This window comes from Agelaius phoeniceus, chromosome Z, assembly GCF_051311805.1.
Source record: "Agelaius phoeniceus isolate bAgePho1 chromosome Z, bAgePho1.hap1, whole genome shotgun sequence".
In the NCBI taxonomy this organism is placed as follows: Eukaryota; Metazoa; Chordata; class Aves; order Passeriformes; family Icteridae; genus Agelaius; species Agelaius phoeniceus.
In genome coordinates, this window is record NC_135303.1 from 55925301 (window position 1) to 55944420 (window position 19120).

At 36.9% G+C, this 19120-nt stretch overlaps 1 protein-coding gene across 11 annotated transcripts in view; it reads right to left on the reverse strand.

Moving 5' to 3' along the window:
• AOPEP (aminopeptidase O (putative)) overlaps positions 1-19120 on the reverse strand; it is a 184998-nt gene that overhangs the window by 104822 nt on the left and 61056 nt on the right. For 9 of the 11 annotated variants that reach the window (XR_013179820.1, XR_013179819.1, XR_013179818.1 and 6 more), the window contains 4 exons: positions 12216-12405; positions 10339-10448; positions 4941-5043; positions 4726-4833 (listed from right to left, as the gene is read on the reverse strand). Coding sequence is in view for 5 of the 11 variants with exons in the window: in XM_077171363.1 (XP_077027478.1) it covers positions 4726-4833; positions 4941-5043; positions 10339-10448; positions 12216-12405 (511 nt within the window). In the remaining 6 variants the exon portion in view is untranslated. The other 2 variants (XM_054652037.2, XM_077171366.1) reach the window with 2 other exon arrangements.

The window sequence follows — 19120 nt, forward strand, 5'->3', positions numbered from 1 at the left end:
AGTCTGTATATAAACAGAGAAATACTGTCTCCTTCCACTTGTGGAAGTTTTGCTGGAGATACAAAGTAAGCTTACATGTAAATAAAGGATATGGTATAAGAAAGATCATAGTTAGAGCTATTTCAAAAGTGTGTGTATAGTAAACCTGAAGTGATTATCCTTCACACTATTTGCACTGTGGGTACATTAATGCAGCTAGATTCCCTGGTTAGATTCCGTCAACTTTTCATCATCAATCACACAGTAGATAGTTTTATAATCTGTATACTATACTATGAAATTAGTATCTCCTTTGTTTTCCAAGCATCAAAAAAAAGGCACTGGCATTCTACAGACCTTCTTAAAATAAGGATTAATCAATCATATCTTATTTTAACTGTTCAAATTTCAATGCTCCAAAACAGAGTAGGAAAGCAAATTACCACTTACCTCATATTAGCATGGCTTTTAACATTGCCTATTAACAAGTCAGCATGACGCATCTCATTATAGGTCTGACTTTTCAGCTGTTTATAATTTTGTCATTTTAACCATCTGGAGTGAAATTTTACTCTCAGGTTACTTTTTCTTCCTCCACAAATGAAATGGTTCAGAAGTGTCCAGGAGAAAAGTCAGAGGATAATGTGGGGGTTTTTAAGATTTGATGCCACTTCTTTAAGATGCTTTAGTTATTTTACATTTTGAAGGAAAGGCTTGTGGATGACTATGGTAATCTTAACTAAATTCTGGATCAGACTATAAAGCAAATCATAGTGCGGGTTTTTTTGTTTTTGTTTTGGTTTTTTGTTTGTTTGTTTTGTTTTTGTTGCAAGTATTTCAGTGAAGGTATAAAGAATGTAGGAGTTATAAACTACATGCTACCACTGTGCTGCAATATTAACAAACTGATTAAATAATATCACTTTCTTATATATTCCTGTTCTTACCTGGCTAGAGACCCCGAGGCTAGAAAAGAACTTTTCTCTATATAAAGAAACTGTTATTCTGCAGTTTGTGGAATTCTATTGACATTTGGCCAAGCTGAAAAAACCATTTAAAAAATGAATTCAACACATTTACTGAGGATCTGCTAGCCCCTCAATTTAACGCAGGGCTTCTGCTGGGCAGATCAAATCTGGGTACAGACATGAATTTGACATCAAGGAGAAATTTTCTTTGCTCTGTTAATGGATGCACTGTGTCTGAGTTAAAAGAAAGAAGAGCCAGGACCCAAAAACTGAGAAGTAGGTTGAAAGAAGTAACTGGAAATGAAGACTAGTTAAAGCATTAACTAGATATATGTGGTGTAAGAAGACCTTTTGTTTCATACCAAAAGATGTTTTATTACTACTCCAACTTTTGTCTTGAGCAATGGCCAGCAAGTTTCTGCCCTTGAACTGGTTTGGAGCATCAGGCAAATACCTCTCCCTGATTACATATATTGATATCAAAAAAAGAACACTCAATATTAAAAAACAACTTATGTCTTCATATTAAAACCTCAAATCCAGACATTTCAAGTAGTCTACAACAACAGATACTTTTGTTTAAATTCTCTGACTGGATAAAATGGGGTGGATAAAAACAGTGGACATGTATGACTGAAAGTGATAGTGCAAATGGAAATTCACTTGGCAACAAATAAACTTCGACTAGACGTACATCCTTGAAGGAATAATTCCTTGAAGGACTTATCCACTCAAAGTTAAACTATTCCTAAAAAATATGCAGTTTGTAAATGACATAACTAAGTGACAAATTTTAATTTGTCCCTTCTGGGAGGGAAAAATAAACAGTGAGCACCCTTCTAGATTCCTGTTTATTTGGAATTCCTTCCCTTGACTCCCCCCACTATATGTTTTATTATCAGGCCACAATCATCAGCCAGACAGCTTAACAGTGTAAGCCTCAGGTAATGCAACCTCTGTCTAGCTTTAGTCAAAAGTCAGTTTATTGCCCATTATAACAGACAGAACCACACGAAAATCAAACTCCACAAACAATTCAGTTTCCAAGGTGTTTTTATTTCAAGATGAAATGGAACAACAGCTTTAACTTTGTTAGGCATACCAGCAACTTGCACTTCTTTCTTTTTATTTATAGTCAAAACACTCCAGTCATTATTTTAAAAGTTCACTCAAAGCAATTAGTAAGTCAATTCTCTCATAAAAATAAAAATGGAATATTTTTTTTAATCCTTCTCAAAGATTCCAGATTTGCCTTACTCATCTGTTGCTAACTCAACTAAAATAAAGCTACTATTAAAACTCTACTAAGTATGCAAGCAAAATGAAGGAAAAAGGCAAACTGATTAATGTTCAACATCTGAAGTAATTTCCTTGCACCTGCAGCTCCCATCTGGGAAAATTACTACAAACACCGCTTAAAACAAGACTAGTATTCATAACGTGGGCAATTTTTCACTGTTTTACTTTCCCTCATTCCCACAATTCCTAAACCTGGGAACTTTTACAGTTATTCTGGACAAGGTGAAAGTATAGCACTATAATATTTAAACTTACCATCTGCACCTCTATTTATTTTTACTCTTTTATTCATTTAATCACTGACAGCATGTTTGTTCAAGAAGGATCTTGAATAAGAAACTTTGTACTAACTTGACTTCATTGCTTCTGCATTTACAACTCCTTCTGTGATTCCTTATCTACCTATACCAGACCCCAACAAAAACCACAATGCTAAAGATTTCTTGCAAAGACAGAAAATGCATTTTAATTGGATATAGGCCTATCACATTTGCATTTTTCAGTGACCAAAAACCAGTATTACATTAAGGTTCTTTTCCCAATAATTTCACTAGGAGCTGGATTTAGGCTGATAGACAAGGTAAAAGCACAAAAGCAAACAATAGAAGTTTTAATGTACCACACTCTTTCTCCACCATATTGTATTTCTAAACGAAGAAAAGTACCCTTCTTTTTCTTTACATATTGAGCACATAGTTATGGACATAGTGCACGTATCCAAATAAAAAGTAGCTGAAGAAACAAAAGTTTAACTTTTGCTCCAATAATTCAATAACAAAACACTGAGCAGTTTTTTTATCCAATAACCAAAGTGGATGTTTCTGGATGTAGTATTTAATCTTAGGAGACCAGAGTAGGTAAGCTACGAATTGACACTTCATAGCTAGACAAAGGGAGAAGTCTCTTGTATATGTGCTAGTTAGCTACCATGGCTAGTAGTACAGTCTGCTGAACATTTTGCAGCATTCAAACAGTCTACTTACACAATTCACCCCACATCAACCAGGAGCAACAAGCTAAAATTTTCTTAGCAAAATCTGAGCACCTTTTTTACCAACAGCTTAAAACACTGGGCTTCTTCTTGTTAGCAGTCTTATGACTTCTGTAATTTTCAAAATTCTTCCAGCTGTGTAATAGTGAGGGATAATTTTTATGATTTTAGATACCCTAATATATAGACAAGGCCCTAATATAGTCATTGGCATTTTCCACACTATGCCAAATGTAGCTGCTTACAGTCTCAATAACATGGCACAGGAAACAGCTGCAGCAGTGTTAACTCCCTTAAAACCCCAAACATTCCTCCACAGGGCAGAAATGCTGAGTTAAGAGCTACTGCTCCTAACTTCTGGGTGACTTGGCATACAAAAGAAATCACAAGTCCGTAAGCTATTTGTAAGGTACCTGGGCATACATCTCACCCCATAAGAGTAAGATTCAAAACAGAATGCACACAAGCAAAAACACTGTGGCTGGAAGAAACAGCAAGTGTTAGACTTCATTTACACAAAATCAGAGGCCTTACTCAGTGTTTCAAGGAAACATTTCTCACTGTCCTGAATATCCTCAAAAATTTCAAGCATAAGACCTTTCAACCTTCAGCAAAGAAGGTGGTTTCAGAAAGTCACTCATAGCCCTTCTCTCTTCTCTTCCTTTGCCTCTCACTGTTATCACACTGCTCTTCTACTGTTATCACACTGCTCTTCTAGCAATGCTAAATATTTGTTGTGTTGTGCGTTTTCTTCCAGGCGTGTTTTTTACCATAATGAGTTCAGTGACCTGGTTCACAGACACCCCCATGAATGGTTGTTTTCACAGCATTACTGAAGCTGCACTGCTATTTGTGTGAGCTGGATTCATCACTAGTGACAGGATTCCGAGAACTCTGGGCTCAGAGAGCTATGTAATTTTCTAAATCAAAACAAAACTAGAGCCCGTAGTTACATGACTTTTACAGAAAGATCTAGCAGGAGGTAAATTTCTACTTATAACCCTACTTGGCTTTGTCCTTATAAGAAATATGGTGAAATTAGAAGCATTGAATGAAACAGCATGCACAAAGAAAGAAAATAAATAAAATAAATATATTCAGAAGTATAATTTCTTCTCTTTCAGAAACGGAGAGGAATCAGGGAAAAGACTTGACTGATCACAGCCAAAAACCACAAGCTAAAAGATCACAGGCAATAATTCCAGTATGGTAAATGACCCTTTCTTTGAGAACATCAGTACCTATTAACATTAGCCTTTTGAAGTATAATGTTAAAAAAATATCCCTCATTGTTTATATTATTGGATACTAGCAGGGTGTGATTCAAGTGTCACTGTTAAAAAAATGTTCTGCTTTCTACCAGGTGGGAATTTTACCTATATTGCCAATTACAATTGCCTCTCGCCTTACATAACAACCAGATTTAGGCAGCCAATCCAAACATTTGGGTTGTTTGTTTTTCTCAAAGGTGAGGAAGAAGCACAGTACCTGAGAAAGGACAAGCTGCCCATGGAACTTAACGACAAATTTCCGTAAAGATGCAAGGTATGAGACCTCTCCTATTTTCCTTGCCAGAGATCGTAAAAGAAAATAACCCTGCAAAAAATTAAGGCAGAAGCTATGAATTTTCTGATATCTAGAAGACTGAAGTCTTTATGATATTCATAAAGCAATCTCAGTAAAAATCAGCTGACAACACTCACCTTCAAATAGTGAACCTGCATGAAGTTTTTTTCTGCTCTAAGACCATATTTGACAACAGAGGCTCCAGACTCACTCACTTCTCCTGTGCTCTCCTTTTTGGGCCTAAAATGGAAACATACTATTTAAGTTTTGGATAAGTAAGTAAAGAAATAAGTCATACATTACAGGTTCTGATAGTTGAAAGCATTGTGTGGCATAGTAACTTTAAACACCCGTGACTAGTTTAGTCTTCTTCTTCACCATAAGTATATAAATTGACTTAGACAGTCTAACAAGTCGATTTTCTTCTAAATAAAATTCATCAGTAGGTTGGTGTAGTCCTTTTACAGCCAGCATAACACCAGGTTGCATGTCATTTTCCAGTGCAGACACCTTATGAACAAAGAGAAAGAAAATAAACAAAGCTAACATTTTAAGGGAAGGGGAAGTGCAGGGGAAGACAGTGAAGTCACTACATTCAACTAGAGCTTTCTCTTTTTTTTTACCTGAACTTTGGCTTAACAGCTTACATGACTGTCCTTGCAAGAATAACCTTTTTCATTTGCATGCAATAGACTGCTGCAGAAAGTGTTCTGATTTTCATTTTTCCATTTGGGTTGGAAGAAATGTAGTTCAAATATTAAAAGAGGAGGTATTTTGCACACAGGTTTGAGGTTTACAGACAATAATGTCTAGAAAAAAAATAGTACTTACTGCCTGATTTAAAATGCAATACAGTATCTGGTATGCCACAAATCTACAACAGTTAAGTGCGAAGGATTTTTAGGCTCTAAAGAGCACAGACGGAAACTAAAGAGGAACTTACAAGCATTTTTTCTTAATTTGTAAGAAGTGCCTTCACAGGCATAGTACTGAAGAACATCTAGATGTTTTTCTTCCATTCAGAAAATATCCCAACTAACAGTAGTCTGTCAGAACAGTTGCCTGTCTTAGGAGCCTAACCCTGTGACTAAAACAACCTCTCCAATTCTAAATGTAGATTTTGAAATGGCCAGTCTTCAAAACCAAATGTCTTTCCTTTCATTTCTGCAGAACAGGTGAAATATGGGCCACAGCAAGGCAAGATCCTTCAAACCACACCACTCATGCAGGATGATTTCAAGAACTTCGTGATCAATTTTTTTCCCATATCTGTGTCTCATTTGAGGGAGGGGTTCTTCCTTTTTTATATCTGTGTCAGAGTTTCTTATTAAAGTCTTGTCCAGAGTGCTAAATCAGGGTATTTTTCAGACATTATTATGACAGTCATTATTTCATGCCTGGGCACATGAAATCCACTATACACAAAATTTTCATAAAATGTAACTGTTTGAAATAAAAGAGAGAAAAAAACAGATTGAATTTTACATTGTGTTTCTGACACAGTCCTCTTCCATGTTATCATTCATAAATATCTTTCCAGTAAGATCTTCCCTCAACATTGAAAGAACAGTACCAGTAATTGTTTTCTTATTCTATGGCAACTCCAGTTCTTTTAGGCTGTGTAAACATTGCAGACCCACTGTAGGAAAGCAGAAATCCAGCTATTTCTCTTCTGGATCAGTCTCCTGGAAGGAACACCTGCTGACATTCCATACATGACTTTTCATCATTCTCTGCATACATAAAACATAAAACTGCTTCATTTCTTTTTATAAATAGCCCCGTCTATTGACTTTGAAAAATGGAGTTTGAGCACAGAATCCACACTAAATTGAAATCTTTCTCATAATCACAATTATTCTAAATTAGGCAACCATACTTTCTTCCTCCTCTGACTTTGTGCCTGTGTAAATCCTAGGACTGACCAGAAAGAAGTATTGCATCTGGATGATGGTAGTGAAGAATTCCATACAGAAAACATATATACATTCCTCTGCAAAGGCTGTATATATATTCTTGAAAATGTCTGTAAAGGAGTGTAACTATTTAGAATGTAACCCTGTTCTCTGCTATCAGGAATTCAGAACAATATTTTAAAGCAATGCTTATTGTATTTACCAGACATCGACAGTACAAAGATTGAAAATTTGTTACACTGACCTACAAAAGCTGCATCTAACCTGGTAGCTAAAGTCTACCATAATGTTAAAGGCAAGCTGTCTCAAAATATTCAAGATATTGAATGTTCCAGTATCTAAAATGTGCTATCTAGCACATTTTAGATACTGGAAAATTTCTGAATGAGGTAGAAGACGCTGCTTTCTGTTTGCTGGGCAGATGAGTACATTGCCTGAGTGAAAGTGCAATGCACTGGGATGCCCTTGGTAATTAAATGGTCTGATGTGCCAGGTGGTCATGAAAACTTACACAGAGACTGTGAGACACCATCTGAAAGCACATTTCCTAACAGATAGAATAAAACTCTTCAAACACCTACAGAGCAGTCAGAGGCATTGCTTCAGGACAGAATGGACCTGACACAAGTGGAGAGAACTCAGAGCTAGATATTTAGAGCTAGATATCAACATTGGCTTGACTTAATGAGTAACCACAAGATGCAGTTCAGCCATAAGGCCCAGGAGATGAAACAAATGTCAACACCAGCTTTATTCTGCAGAACAGAATGCTCTTCTTTGCTTTCCTAATAGAAGAGATGAGAGTGCTGGATGAGAGTGCTGGTGTTCATGATCACCAGCAAAACATGTGCCAAGATCTTTTTCATAGGTGCTTTTATCCCTGCAGGTTTCTTTCAAATTCTGTGAGAAAACAGGCACAGGTCTGTTGGAAGTCTCAACCTGTATGAGCATGGCTGTGCCACAAATTCCTTCTTCAATGTTAAGATTTGCTCGTGCTGCCTTTCGGAGCTGCTGCCTGTTGAAAAGACACTTATACAATTTTTTTCTTACCTGACCTCTTTTTTTACAGGTAGCTTATGACAGGCTACTTACTATAACATATTACCAAGTACCCATAATAAGAAGAAACATCAGGCTGATCATCAGTTTGCTGAGTGGCTTTCACCCAGTCTAAAAAGATATTCATTTGATGGATCAAAAATTGATAGGATCAGCTGGTAAGTTTGGGGCAGATTTTTCCACTTGTCAGGAGAAAGCACAAATGATCATATAATCATCAGGGAACAAAAAAAAGTAATGGAAGAATGAGCTTATGCTTGTGAAGAGTGAGTTGGTTGATTTTTTCCTTCCTGAAATGATTGGCAAGAAGAAACAAATAGCTATAATTTATGTTTAATATTCTGTATAAAAACACAAGTTAGAACCAGCCCAAGCCTCAGTACAAACGCACAACCCAGACCAAGGGCCGGGACTGAGATTTTCTTTCTTACATGCCAGTTTTGGAAAGCATGAGAACATATTTTCAGAAGGATGAAGAAAAAAAACCCCAGTAAATATGCAAAAAGATAATTTATTCATGTCCATGCCACAAAAATAGTAGAAAATATTTATATCTGACTGAAATCAGTAAGAAGTCCTTAAATGCAATCACAAGGAGCTAGAGATATCAGAGAAGAAGAAATGGCTAGAATCACAAAGTGGTATCATGTGCCTGGCCTGAAGTGTTTATTGGAGACACATTTTTCAAATGAGAGATGAACTTTTCACTCTTTTGTATTAACATTAGGAATAATACTATCCAAAAGGTAAGAAAAATGCTTATTATTATGTTGAATAAATGTGCAAGTCAATAGAAAGTGTAAGTTTCATTTTCAAAAGAAATCAATCCTTCTTGAGTTTCAAACTACAAAGGATTATGGCCCTTAGAAAAATTACTTTGAAAGTTTACACCACATAACATTTGATTAAAAGTAATAGCTTTTAATCAAATAATATAATATAAATACAATATAAATATTAATATAATACAAAAGACAACAAATGTGATTTTGAAAATGGAAAACAGTTATACAGATAAGCATCATATCCCAAGAACCAATATTTAAAAAATATTTTTGTATTAAATATTTAAATATTTAATATTTAAATACTATATACTAATAATTTTTTTTAGTATTAAATATTTAAAGCAAACAAAAACCTCAGCATGTAAATTGGTAGCTGTGTTGGCAGCAGCTGTATAACAACTAGTGATTAAGCTTGCTTTTGCATTTACAACTATGGTCAAATTATGCACCTGAATATTTACAAAACTGTCTAACTTCATTGACTTTGCTTACACAATTCATCAGTAAACATAAAGTAAAACAGATCAGTGGAAGACTACAGTTACACAGATGGTGATATGCTTTTGGATTACATGAGGTCTTGGAGAGGAACTTCTATGTTGGTGAGCACTCTCTTGAGTGTCCAAATATAATAGAGTCTTTTAGGTTCTACTGGACAAGCACAAGAAGGGAAGACCTTAAACGAATGAAATGGCAACAGTCTTCCAAAAATATTTAATAATATTCAATTTATTCTCCACTTCCACTTGGTGAAAGAAAGAAATGAAATGCACATTCTGAAATAAACAGGAAATGAAATGTACATTGTCTGAAATAAACAGGATTTCAGCTGTGCATTAGGAAGCAGTTTTTAACTCTTAACACTATTGATTGAGACAGCTTGTCTCTCTTATGAAACCTTTTTTATAGGAGCCTTCTAAGAACATGTTAGTAAGAACCCACTTAGGATGGTCTGTGTATACTGCCTTTATTTCAAAGCAGGAGAACAGACTACATAATTGTTTGAAATCTGTCCCTGCACTTCCATGATTTGGTCAGAAATCATGGCTAATTTTAACTAGGATTGGTAAACTCATTATTCTTGGTTGAAGATGGTGAGAAGACAAACTGTAGAAGCTCCGTGGATCCTGAATTAGACAGACACTCAAGATCAAAGACTGTTTGAAAATTCCTAACACACCAATCAGAACAGAATATTAATCACTGGCAAAGGAAGACTGTCTTTAGCTATCTATAAAGGAGCCTTGAGTTTAGCATCTGATACCTAAAGACTAAAAATCTATTTTAAATATAACTATTAGAAATTTCTAATTAGAAATTCCTAAAGTTTATAAAGTTTATATGTTATACTTTTTCCTTGTTTTTTAAAGCTTCATTCAGCTTGGCAGTTAAATACCATGCTAATGTATGTACTTGTCTTCAGCTACAGAAAATAACTCTGTTATGACTTCCAACAGTGAACTTCTCAGGAAATGGTCTTTTCTTTCTTCCCTGAATAGAAGCTCTTGTAAACTGTTCAGAGACATTTCATATCAAGATAATCCCATGGTTTTCTAAAAGCTTTCTATAACAAAGGGAAAAGCAATTGTATTATAGTCAAGATGTATAACCCAGTCAGTTTAATTTGCATTTTCTTTTTTTATTAGAAGGAAATAAGGAAATGCAGTGGATATAATCAGATGATTTGGATGTGTATCTTTTGAAGGGAGAAAATGTGGAAAACAGGAGAGAGTGAAAATACAACAGCAATGATGGTGTTATCATATTGTTACCTTAAAACTTGCAGTTCTTCTTCAGAGTTTTGCACCTCATCTCTGAGTCTGCGCCAGCGAAGTAAAGCTTTCAATTCCTGTTGCTCTTTTATTTCATCATGTGACAGCTGCTTAGTAAACAAAAAACACAGATCACTGATTGCTGTTTCCCAACAGAAAATACTAATTTGCAGAACAAGAAACTTGGTTTGTTTCTCTTTAATGTGCAGAAGAGGCAGGAAAGGGTATCAATATCCATGATAAAAAAATAACAGTTGCTGCTATGAGAGATAATGGCAGCACTAAGAAAAACAAAAGCCTCACTGTGCACATCAAATCAACAGTCAGTTAAATAGTTCTGACTGAGGAGAGAGATGGGCATGTTTTTTTCCATTTAGTAAATGGCAAGAAACAAACTGAATTTACAGTAGAGATACCTGGCATAGAGCTTTTGGTTGCATCCTTACCCTTCCCAAATTCAGAGCAAAGAGCTACATTGTGTCCTGGCTTCACTCCTCTTTCCTATTACTTCTGCCATACTCCTGAAAGCTCCCTGTTGTGTTTCTCCCCATTTACATAATATTAACAGAGATTCCTACTTATGAAATAAATGCCAGGTTGCCAGCTGACAAATAATTGTTTTGAACATAATTATAATTTATGTTTCTCTATTATAAGAATAGATGGGAAATTGGGGAAAGCAAAAGCAGCTAATACTACCCTGCATTACATTCAATCACAACTGAAATTATTCTCAGGCACTATGGAATACACTCACAATCCTTAAATTCTATGATTGCATTGCATCAAAACTACCCAATAATGTTCAAAAGGTATGCCTTACATGATAACAAGGGAGCTAATCACACTATTTTGTTTTCTCCTTTACACTCAGCTCCAAGGAAGATGTCTACTACAATCAAAATGCTTTCAAGTGACTAAGAAAAGCAAAGAATTAATGTGAACAGCTCACAGCAGTGTAGTTATTCTCAATGTGAGGGCACAAATTAGTGTTAGAATCAAAAGGGAAAACCCAAGTGTTTAGACACCCTTTCTATCTTTTTTTTTTCCCAGAAATATGGTACATAACAAGGTACTCTGTTTAGTTTGGTGCTATAAATATGCCAGATACTTAATAAAATGGAGGGTCAGAGGAGTGTATTTGGTCAGTTCCCAGTTCTACCATGCTTTTGCTCAGGTGGAAATCTGCAGACTAAAGGGGTGAAACCTGATGAAGGTACAGGTAGAAAGGACTGACACATTAAATGCTTGAAGTAGCAGCAGAGGTACTACAAAAGTAAGAGTTGCATCAGAAAAGCACTTTACTAGCTGACATGCAACTTATGAAATTTTCACCTTAAGGGAGGCAGTGATTTCTAAGTCTCTGACAGGACAGTAACTTGTTGGGCAGTAGAAGAGGAAAAAAAAGTGTAAGTGCCAGTGTGCCCCATTTAAAATCATCTTCTATTTTGCTTTGAGTTACACTTCTTGGTCATCTATTGCACGAAACCAAACAATTTTAATTAGGTACCTGCATATCACAATATGCAGTAAGACTGTTGATTCTTCCAGTTTCAGATATACAACAGAAGTGGAAAGAATTCACAGCAATTGTTTGATAATTGAATTTTACTGATTGAGTATAAAATTTTTGGGAAGGTAATCATTGACAAACAGATGTTTGTATTCTCATTTGTACTGAGCCCTACCTCTGTAAAGTTTTGTATTCATTGTGGATCACTTTTTTTTTTTAACATCAAGTAAGCATGTGAATTCCAATACCATTTTAAAATATGTTACTCCATAGCACAGTTTGTGTTTTGAGGTTTAATTTACATCTAATTCACATATAATTTTGATTTCCACATTAATTTTGAAGCAATGTGTCATCACCTTACCTGTTGTGCTCTAGCCCAAAATATATCTTCTAAAAAAGTGGCAAACCCTTCACTTATCCATTCTTCTGTCCAATCACGAGCACCAATGGCTAGTCCAAACCAAGCATGAGCAATTTCGTGGCACAGACGAGTTCCACAGAGATGGCTTCCTCCTGGCAGTACACTTTGTGACAGAAAGATGATGTGTGGGCTGCACAAGAGAAATGAGTGACAGAATCTGTTACTGACCTGTTACAACGTGTATTGCATGGACATAATAATAACAGAACTGAAGAATGGCCTGAGTTGGATGGGACCTTGAAGATTCCCTGGTTTCAACTTTCCTGCTGTGGACAGGGACACCTTTCATTGGTTTCAGTTGCTCAGAGACACATCCAAACTGCCCTGAACACTGCCAGGGATGGGGCATCCATGGCTTCCCTGGGAAACCTATGCCAGTGCCTCACCATCCTCAGAAGGAGGAACTTTCTCCTAATATCTAACCTAAACCTACTCTCTTTCAGTTTGAAGCCATTCCAGCTTGTCCTGTCACTACATGCTCTGTAAATAGTCTCTCTCCGTCTTTCTTTCAGGTTGGCTTTATTAGCCTTTTAGCTTCTTATTAGTGTATGCATGCTAGGCCATGACTAATAGATTATATCTCAGGAATTTGTAGGAATTAAGTCGTACTTTATTGTTGGTTTGCAGAAAATCAAACTAAAATTCCAGCTGTAAGGTATTTGACCATCAAACAGCTATTAATTGTAAGAAGTAACTTCAACCAGAGTTTAATATTTTTCATGTTACAAGACTGATTTATTTCATAGAAACATTTATATATAAGCCAGGATAATATGACCAGTGTTAATATTGAAAACAAGTATTTGTCAGTTAAATGTTCAAAGATGGAAATAAATAAAGGAGAAACATTTGATAAAGAAAACAAATCAGTATCCAAACGTGTCATACATGGTATGACACGTTAAAAAGTGTCATACATGGTAAAGCACGTGTGTTTGTCAAAACATCAAACGAGTTAAGAAGATACCATCTTGTGATAAGAGTTGATAATTTTTGCAAATGCAGAGATAGGAGAACATATTTTACTACAACCACAGAGGTAAGAAGCACTAGATATCTGCTTTTCACAACAGCAGAGGAACAACCCAGTCTGTATCTACTCTGCTTTGTACTTAAACAAGAAGAAGAAATTGCAGGGGAAAACTGTTATGAATTGTCACTCTGCTATTGAAAATACCCTGAACTGCAAGTTACTGCAGTTCCCAACTCATATGCTACTGTAAGGCAATTTTTGCTATGCTAACAGACATTACAGAACTTAACATCTCAAAATTGAGACAACTTCTGAAACTAAGTACATCTAGGAAATAAAAGTAGCAGAATTAAGCCCTCTGACTAATATCCAAGGGGTTAATGGGGCACCATGTCACAGATGGGAGTAGCAAGGACACAAACCAAGACCACCATCCACAGAATGTTCCTACATTAACCTATGGTATCCATGATCTGTATTTCAACTCTTCTCTCACTTTTCTCTCAGTTACAAAGGAAATAAAACACAAGCATACGTGGTCTTTAAGTCTAGCCTTCCAAGCATGGGAGGGGAGTCTATGGCCTTAGACATTTAGACATCTTACATTTCCAAGAGTCAGATATTATTTGTCAGCATTCCAAAAAGCTTCCCCACCCATCCTACCCTTCCGTTGGAAATGTTAAAACACCCACAGTTTTCTTGCAACCAGTTGGATGTCTAGTACTGGGACCATAAAATATGATACACATGGAGATAGAAAAACATATTCAACAACTATCTCCTTATAAAAAAAAGTAGTTACCCAGCCAAGAAAGTTAATACGTTTCAATCAGACAGCATTGTAAGACACAATGTAAGAAGTTAAAGTACTAAATCAAGGAATCAAGTAACACAAAAAATGCAAGTAAAAACAACAGCTCTCCAAATCTGCCAAAAGCAATTCTGATTAAGAGAATGAAGGGAGAGAGAGATGGGGAGAAAATGTGAGCACAGAAGGTGCAGAACATGATAAATCTTTTATTATAAAGCCCCTGATGAAAATAATAACCATAACTTTGAGGGTATTACTTTGGTCAGTTTTAAGTAAATGACCCCTAGTTGTGGCATGTGTACAGTGGTACAAAGAAAAACTGCAGAAATAGACCAACTAAATAACATTCCAGGCATACTGGTGGCAACATTTCAGCCACTTGGCTAAGCAAAACAAAAGTAACTTCATGCCTCATGAATAGGCTCACAGAACAGTTTGCATTTTAGGTCTATTGCAGAAAAATATACAATAAAGATTGTAATTTCTGCTTTCTCCAATCACTTACAAAACAGAAATGCCACATTTAGACAATATTCTCTTTTACAGATGGATTACAAATCGCTTCAGTAAGAAAAATGTATATGAGTTAAATTTTGGCCAAAGAATATGAACGCAGCTTCCTATGAGGCTAAAATAAGATTATGTGCTGCAGCAAAATTTAATTTTAGATTCTGAGTAGAGCCAGCAACTTCCTTTCCTGAGAACAACATACATTTTTTCTTTTATTTTGTTTGCCCTTAACAATCAGTACTATCTCCAATTCAAACCATTGAAAAGTTCCCATTTTTCTTAAGAGTAATTTTATCAAAGACTGAACATGTCTCTGAAAGATGGCCAGACCTATTAGTTTGGAAGTTTACATCTATGTATTTGTTTAAAACACAGATTCTCTATTTTCAATAAATATTTGAATTCCATAAACTCTGCTCCACTTATGCAAACCAAATCTACCTTTTTAATATCATCTAGGATGTGCAATGTTCATAGAATCATAGAATGGCTTGTGTCAGAAAGGACCTTAAAGATCACGTAGTTCCAACCCTACTGCTGTGGGCAGGAACACTTTTCACTAGACCGGGTCGCCCCATCCAGGCTGGTCTTGAGCACATCCAGGACTGGGGAGTTCACAGCTTCTCTGGGAAACCTGTTCCAGAGCCTCACCACTCTCCCAGAAAAGATTACTTCCTAATATCGAATCTAAACCTTCTGTCTTTGAGTTTGAAGCCATTCCTTCTCATGCTGTCACTACCCACTCTTGCAAAAAGTCTTTCTCTGTCATTCTTACAGGCTTGCTTCAAGTGCTGGAAGGCTGCAGTTAAGTCACCCCCAAAGCCTTCTCTTTTCCAGGTTGAACAAACCCAACTCTCTCAGCACTTCCTCACAGGAGAGATGCTCCATCCCTCTAATCATCTTGGTGACCCTTCTCTGGACTCGCTCACTTGAACAAGTTGATGTCCTGTCTGTGTTGGGAAAATGTTATGAATGTTATTAATTGCACATTGTTACTTAGCAGCGCTGCTCCTAAAGCACTCCATAATTTAAGAAAGTGTCTAAGTGAAAAATAAGATAATTTGATGGGTAACTAAATTGCAAGACCCAAAAACTTTTTTTTTAATCTTTTTTTTTTTTTAAACAAAAGAGAAAAGTGGCCCTCCTACCATATATTTGATTTACTAGAAACAAATTATAAGGCTTGATACCCATTTCTTTGATTCTAATTGAATAGGAAAGAAATCCATCCATACATTAGCAATGGGCAAAGATGATTCACCTTAGAAATCACATCAAGACCTGACAAGGACTGTGCAGCTTATAAATGCCTTTAGCAAGCAGGATCCAAGTTTCTAAAGCAGGCCAGAACAGGCAAGCTGAATATGGTAAAAAATATGGGAAAACTCTCCCAGTTAACAAAAAAACCAACAACCCTTCCAGTTGTTCCCAGGAAGCTGGACAAGTTCCCAGTGGCTCCAAGAGAAAAATAAGTTAATGACTTGTTTTTGACAAGTATACACTTGGTTACCCTTCTAAAGCAAAAGAGCATTATTCTGACCAGAATCCCACGCTCATAACTTATACACTTGACTGGAAGAAGGAACAAGTTCCCCCTCCCAGTTAAATTGCAGTTAAAGGAAATCTCGACACTGTAACTGTGGCATGAATGCATATAAAGGAAAAAACTGTGTCCCAAAGGGAAAGAAATTGCTGTTGTGAAAGACCAAAGAGTCCTGATGTTCCAATCATTCCAATCCACCCATTTACACATCCTTAATAGATAGTCTCTTTAACAAATAAAAGGTTTCTAATTGATTAAGGCATCCTTAAGCTCTGAATAGCAATTTGCCCATTTGAGAAGCCAAATCTGCAACAGGAATTTTTCAAAACTTTCTCTAGACTCATGACTTAGATGCAAGTGCTGCTTTGCATACAGTCTGCAAGAGTGTGGTATCTTTGGCTGTTCACACATAATCAGATGAGACACACAGCACAAAACCTAGCCAAATGTATGCACAAGAACCTAAATACACATTTAAGATGGGAACCTGAAGTTAATTTCTAACAAACTTGTTCCATTCATTTTGAAGTAGAAATCTTTCCCTCTTAATACACAGAGATCTGCACATACATTTTCTTACATATTTGTGGAAATAACAGAATCAAAACTATTGTCACCTGAGAAATAATGCTTCTGAAGTCAAAAGTAGCACAAAAAAATCACTATTACAGATGCTACTTATATATATATATATATATATATATATATACAGTAATACTGGGTTGGGAGAAAATGGTGTTGTAAGGTCTTAATTTACTTCTCATTATCCTCCTCTGACTCTGTTAGTAATAAATTCACTTCATACCGTTAAGCTGAGCCTTTTTTGCCCTTGAAGCATTTTCTCCCAGTCCTTATCTCAACTCATGAACCCTTTATTAATTTCTTTCTCTCCTCTGCCTAGCTGTGGCAGGGGAGGGTGAGTGACCAACTTTCATGGGTGCCTGGCATTTGGCCAGTGTCAAACCATGTCAAAACTACATTCTTCCAGTGATACAAAGAATGGTATCAATATGATGTCTGCAGTATCTATATCAGACTTTGAATGTTAGCTTAATTTATCTTTGTGGGTACTTGTGCCATTGGAATACAGACACAGGACCACTCAACATCCACTTTCTTACCTCTATAATCTCCATTGGTCTAGTGTATGTTACAGTGCAGAACTGAGAGAACTACAATGTTTTTACTCTCATAGGTTTACAGTATATCAGAAACTCCAATATATATTCAGATGCAGTAGTAGAGCCAAGGATCTTGTAGAATAGTCTGAGCACTATTCCAGAAGTAATGGAAGCTAATTTTTAAAGTTTCGCCTTCCTACCATCATAGGGAGAAACCAAAAAGTGACAGAAGTTACAGCTGAAAATCATTCTAGTGCAGATGACTATCTTTTTACTCCATAAGTCATGCAGCAACACAGTAGGGTAGGCAACATGGAAAGAAAAATAACCCCCATGTTTTGGAAGGAAGATAGAAACAGTCAACTCAGTTCTGCAATTCAAAATCAAAACTGTAAATTTCAATCAAGTGCCTAAATAATGATCTGAACACCCAAGCAGCAGCTGCTCTGTGAACTTGTTATCTCTTCTGCTTTGCATATTTTGCACCCCCCAAACCAGACTAGTAAGGATATGTATAAACAAGGGTGAAACCCTCTCAGGAGAAACTCTAGTACTGTTCAACAGGAAAACCAGTACTTGCCATATATCTGAAGAAGTGAAAGGAAAAAGATAACATGAGTCTTGGCTCAAAACCGCCATACAAACAGCAGGGTTTGTAACAATTCTTGATCCTTCTCAATATTTTCAATCCCCTATTTACACCAAATCAACAGCCTTGAAGGTGACTCTGCCACTTCCCTGGGTAGCCTGTTCTATGCTTGGCCACCCTTTCTGTGAAGATTTTTTTCTAATCTATACCTCCCCTGGGGCAAGATGAGGTCATTTCCCGTTGTCCTGTTTGTTGCCTGGGAGAAGAGACTGACCCCTCCTGGCGGCATGCTCCTCCCTCTCTGCAGTTGTAGAGAACAAAAAGGTCTCCCCTGACCCTCCTTTCCTCCAGGCTAAATAACCCAGCTCCCTGAGCCACTCCTCACAGGACTTGTACTCCAGACCCTGCCCCAGTTCTGTTGCCCTTCCCTGGACACACTCCAGGCCCTCAATGTCCTTCTTACAGTGGTGGGCCCAGAACTGAACATTCCTGGTGTGGCCTCGCCAGTGCCCAGCACAAGGGGACAATCACTGCCCTGGTCCTGCTGGCCACACTATTGCTGGTACTCCTCAGGATGCCATTGGCCTCCTCGGCTACCTGGGCACAGCTGGCTCATGTTCAGCCACTGCTAGCCAGTAACCCCAGGCCCTTTCCCAATGAGCACTTCCCAGCCACTCTGCCCCAAGGCTATAGTGAAAGGCATGGCTGCTGTGACACAAGGGCAGGACCCAGCACTTGACCTTGTTAAATCTCATACCACTGACCTCAGCCCATCCAACCTGCCCAGGTCCCTCTGCAGAGCCTTCCTGCCCTCCAGCAGATCAATGCACCCATCCAACTTCTTATTGTTTGCAAATGAACAATCTGGTAATAATACAACTAGTTTCTCAAATTATGTCTAATTCTCTTTCTAACGCAGAGCACACACTCTTTCACAGTGCTAAGTCAAAAACTTTAACTGTGTTTTTACAAAAAATCATACAACAACTTACCCATGGCTGATACCCTGCTGCGCTTGTATCATGGTAATATATCCTATCTCCTTAAAATATCCTGACTTGGGAAGTAAAGCAAGAAGGAAACAAAGAATGGTGTATTTTACATATGAACTTCAGTCTGATATCTGAAACTCAAGTATTGGCAGTGAGTTAACCAAATTTTGTAGTAAGATCATTAGCAACTAGATGTGACAAAAACAACCAGGAGTCAAGTCAAGTAAGAACTGTAGAGCTGAAGAGTTATTCATCAGTTGAATATGTGAATGTGATGCACCCAGGATGCCTAACAACACATTTAGC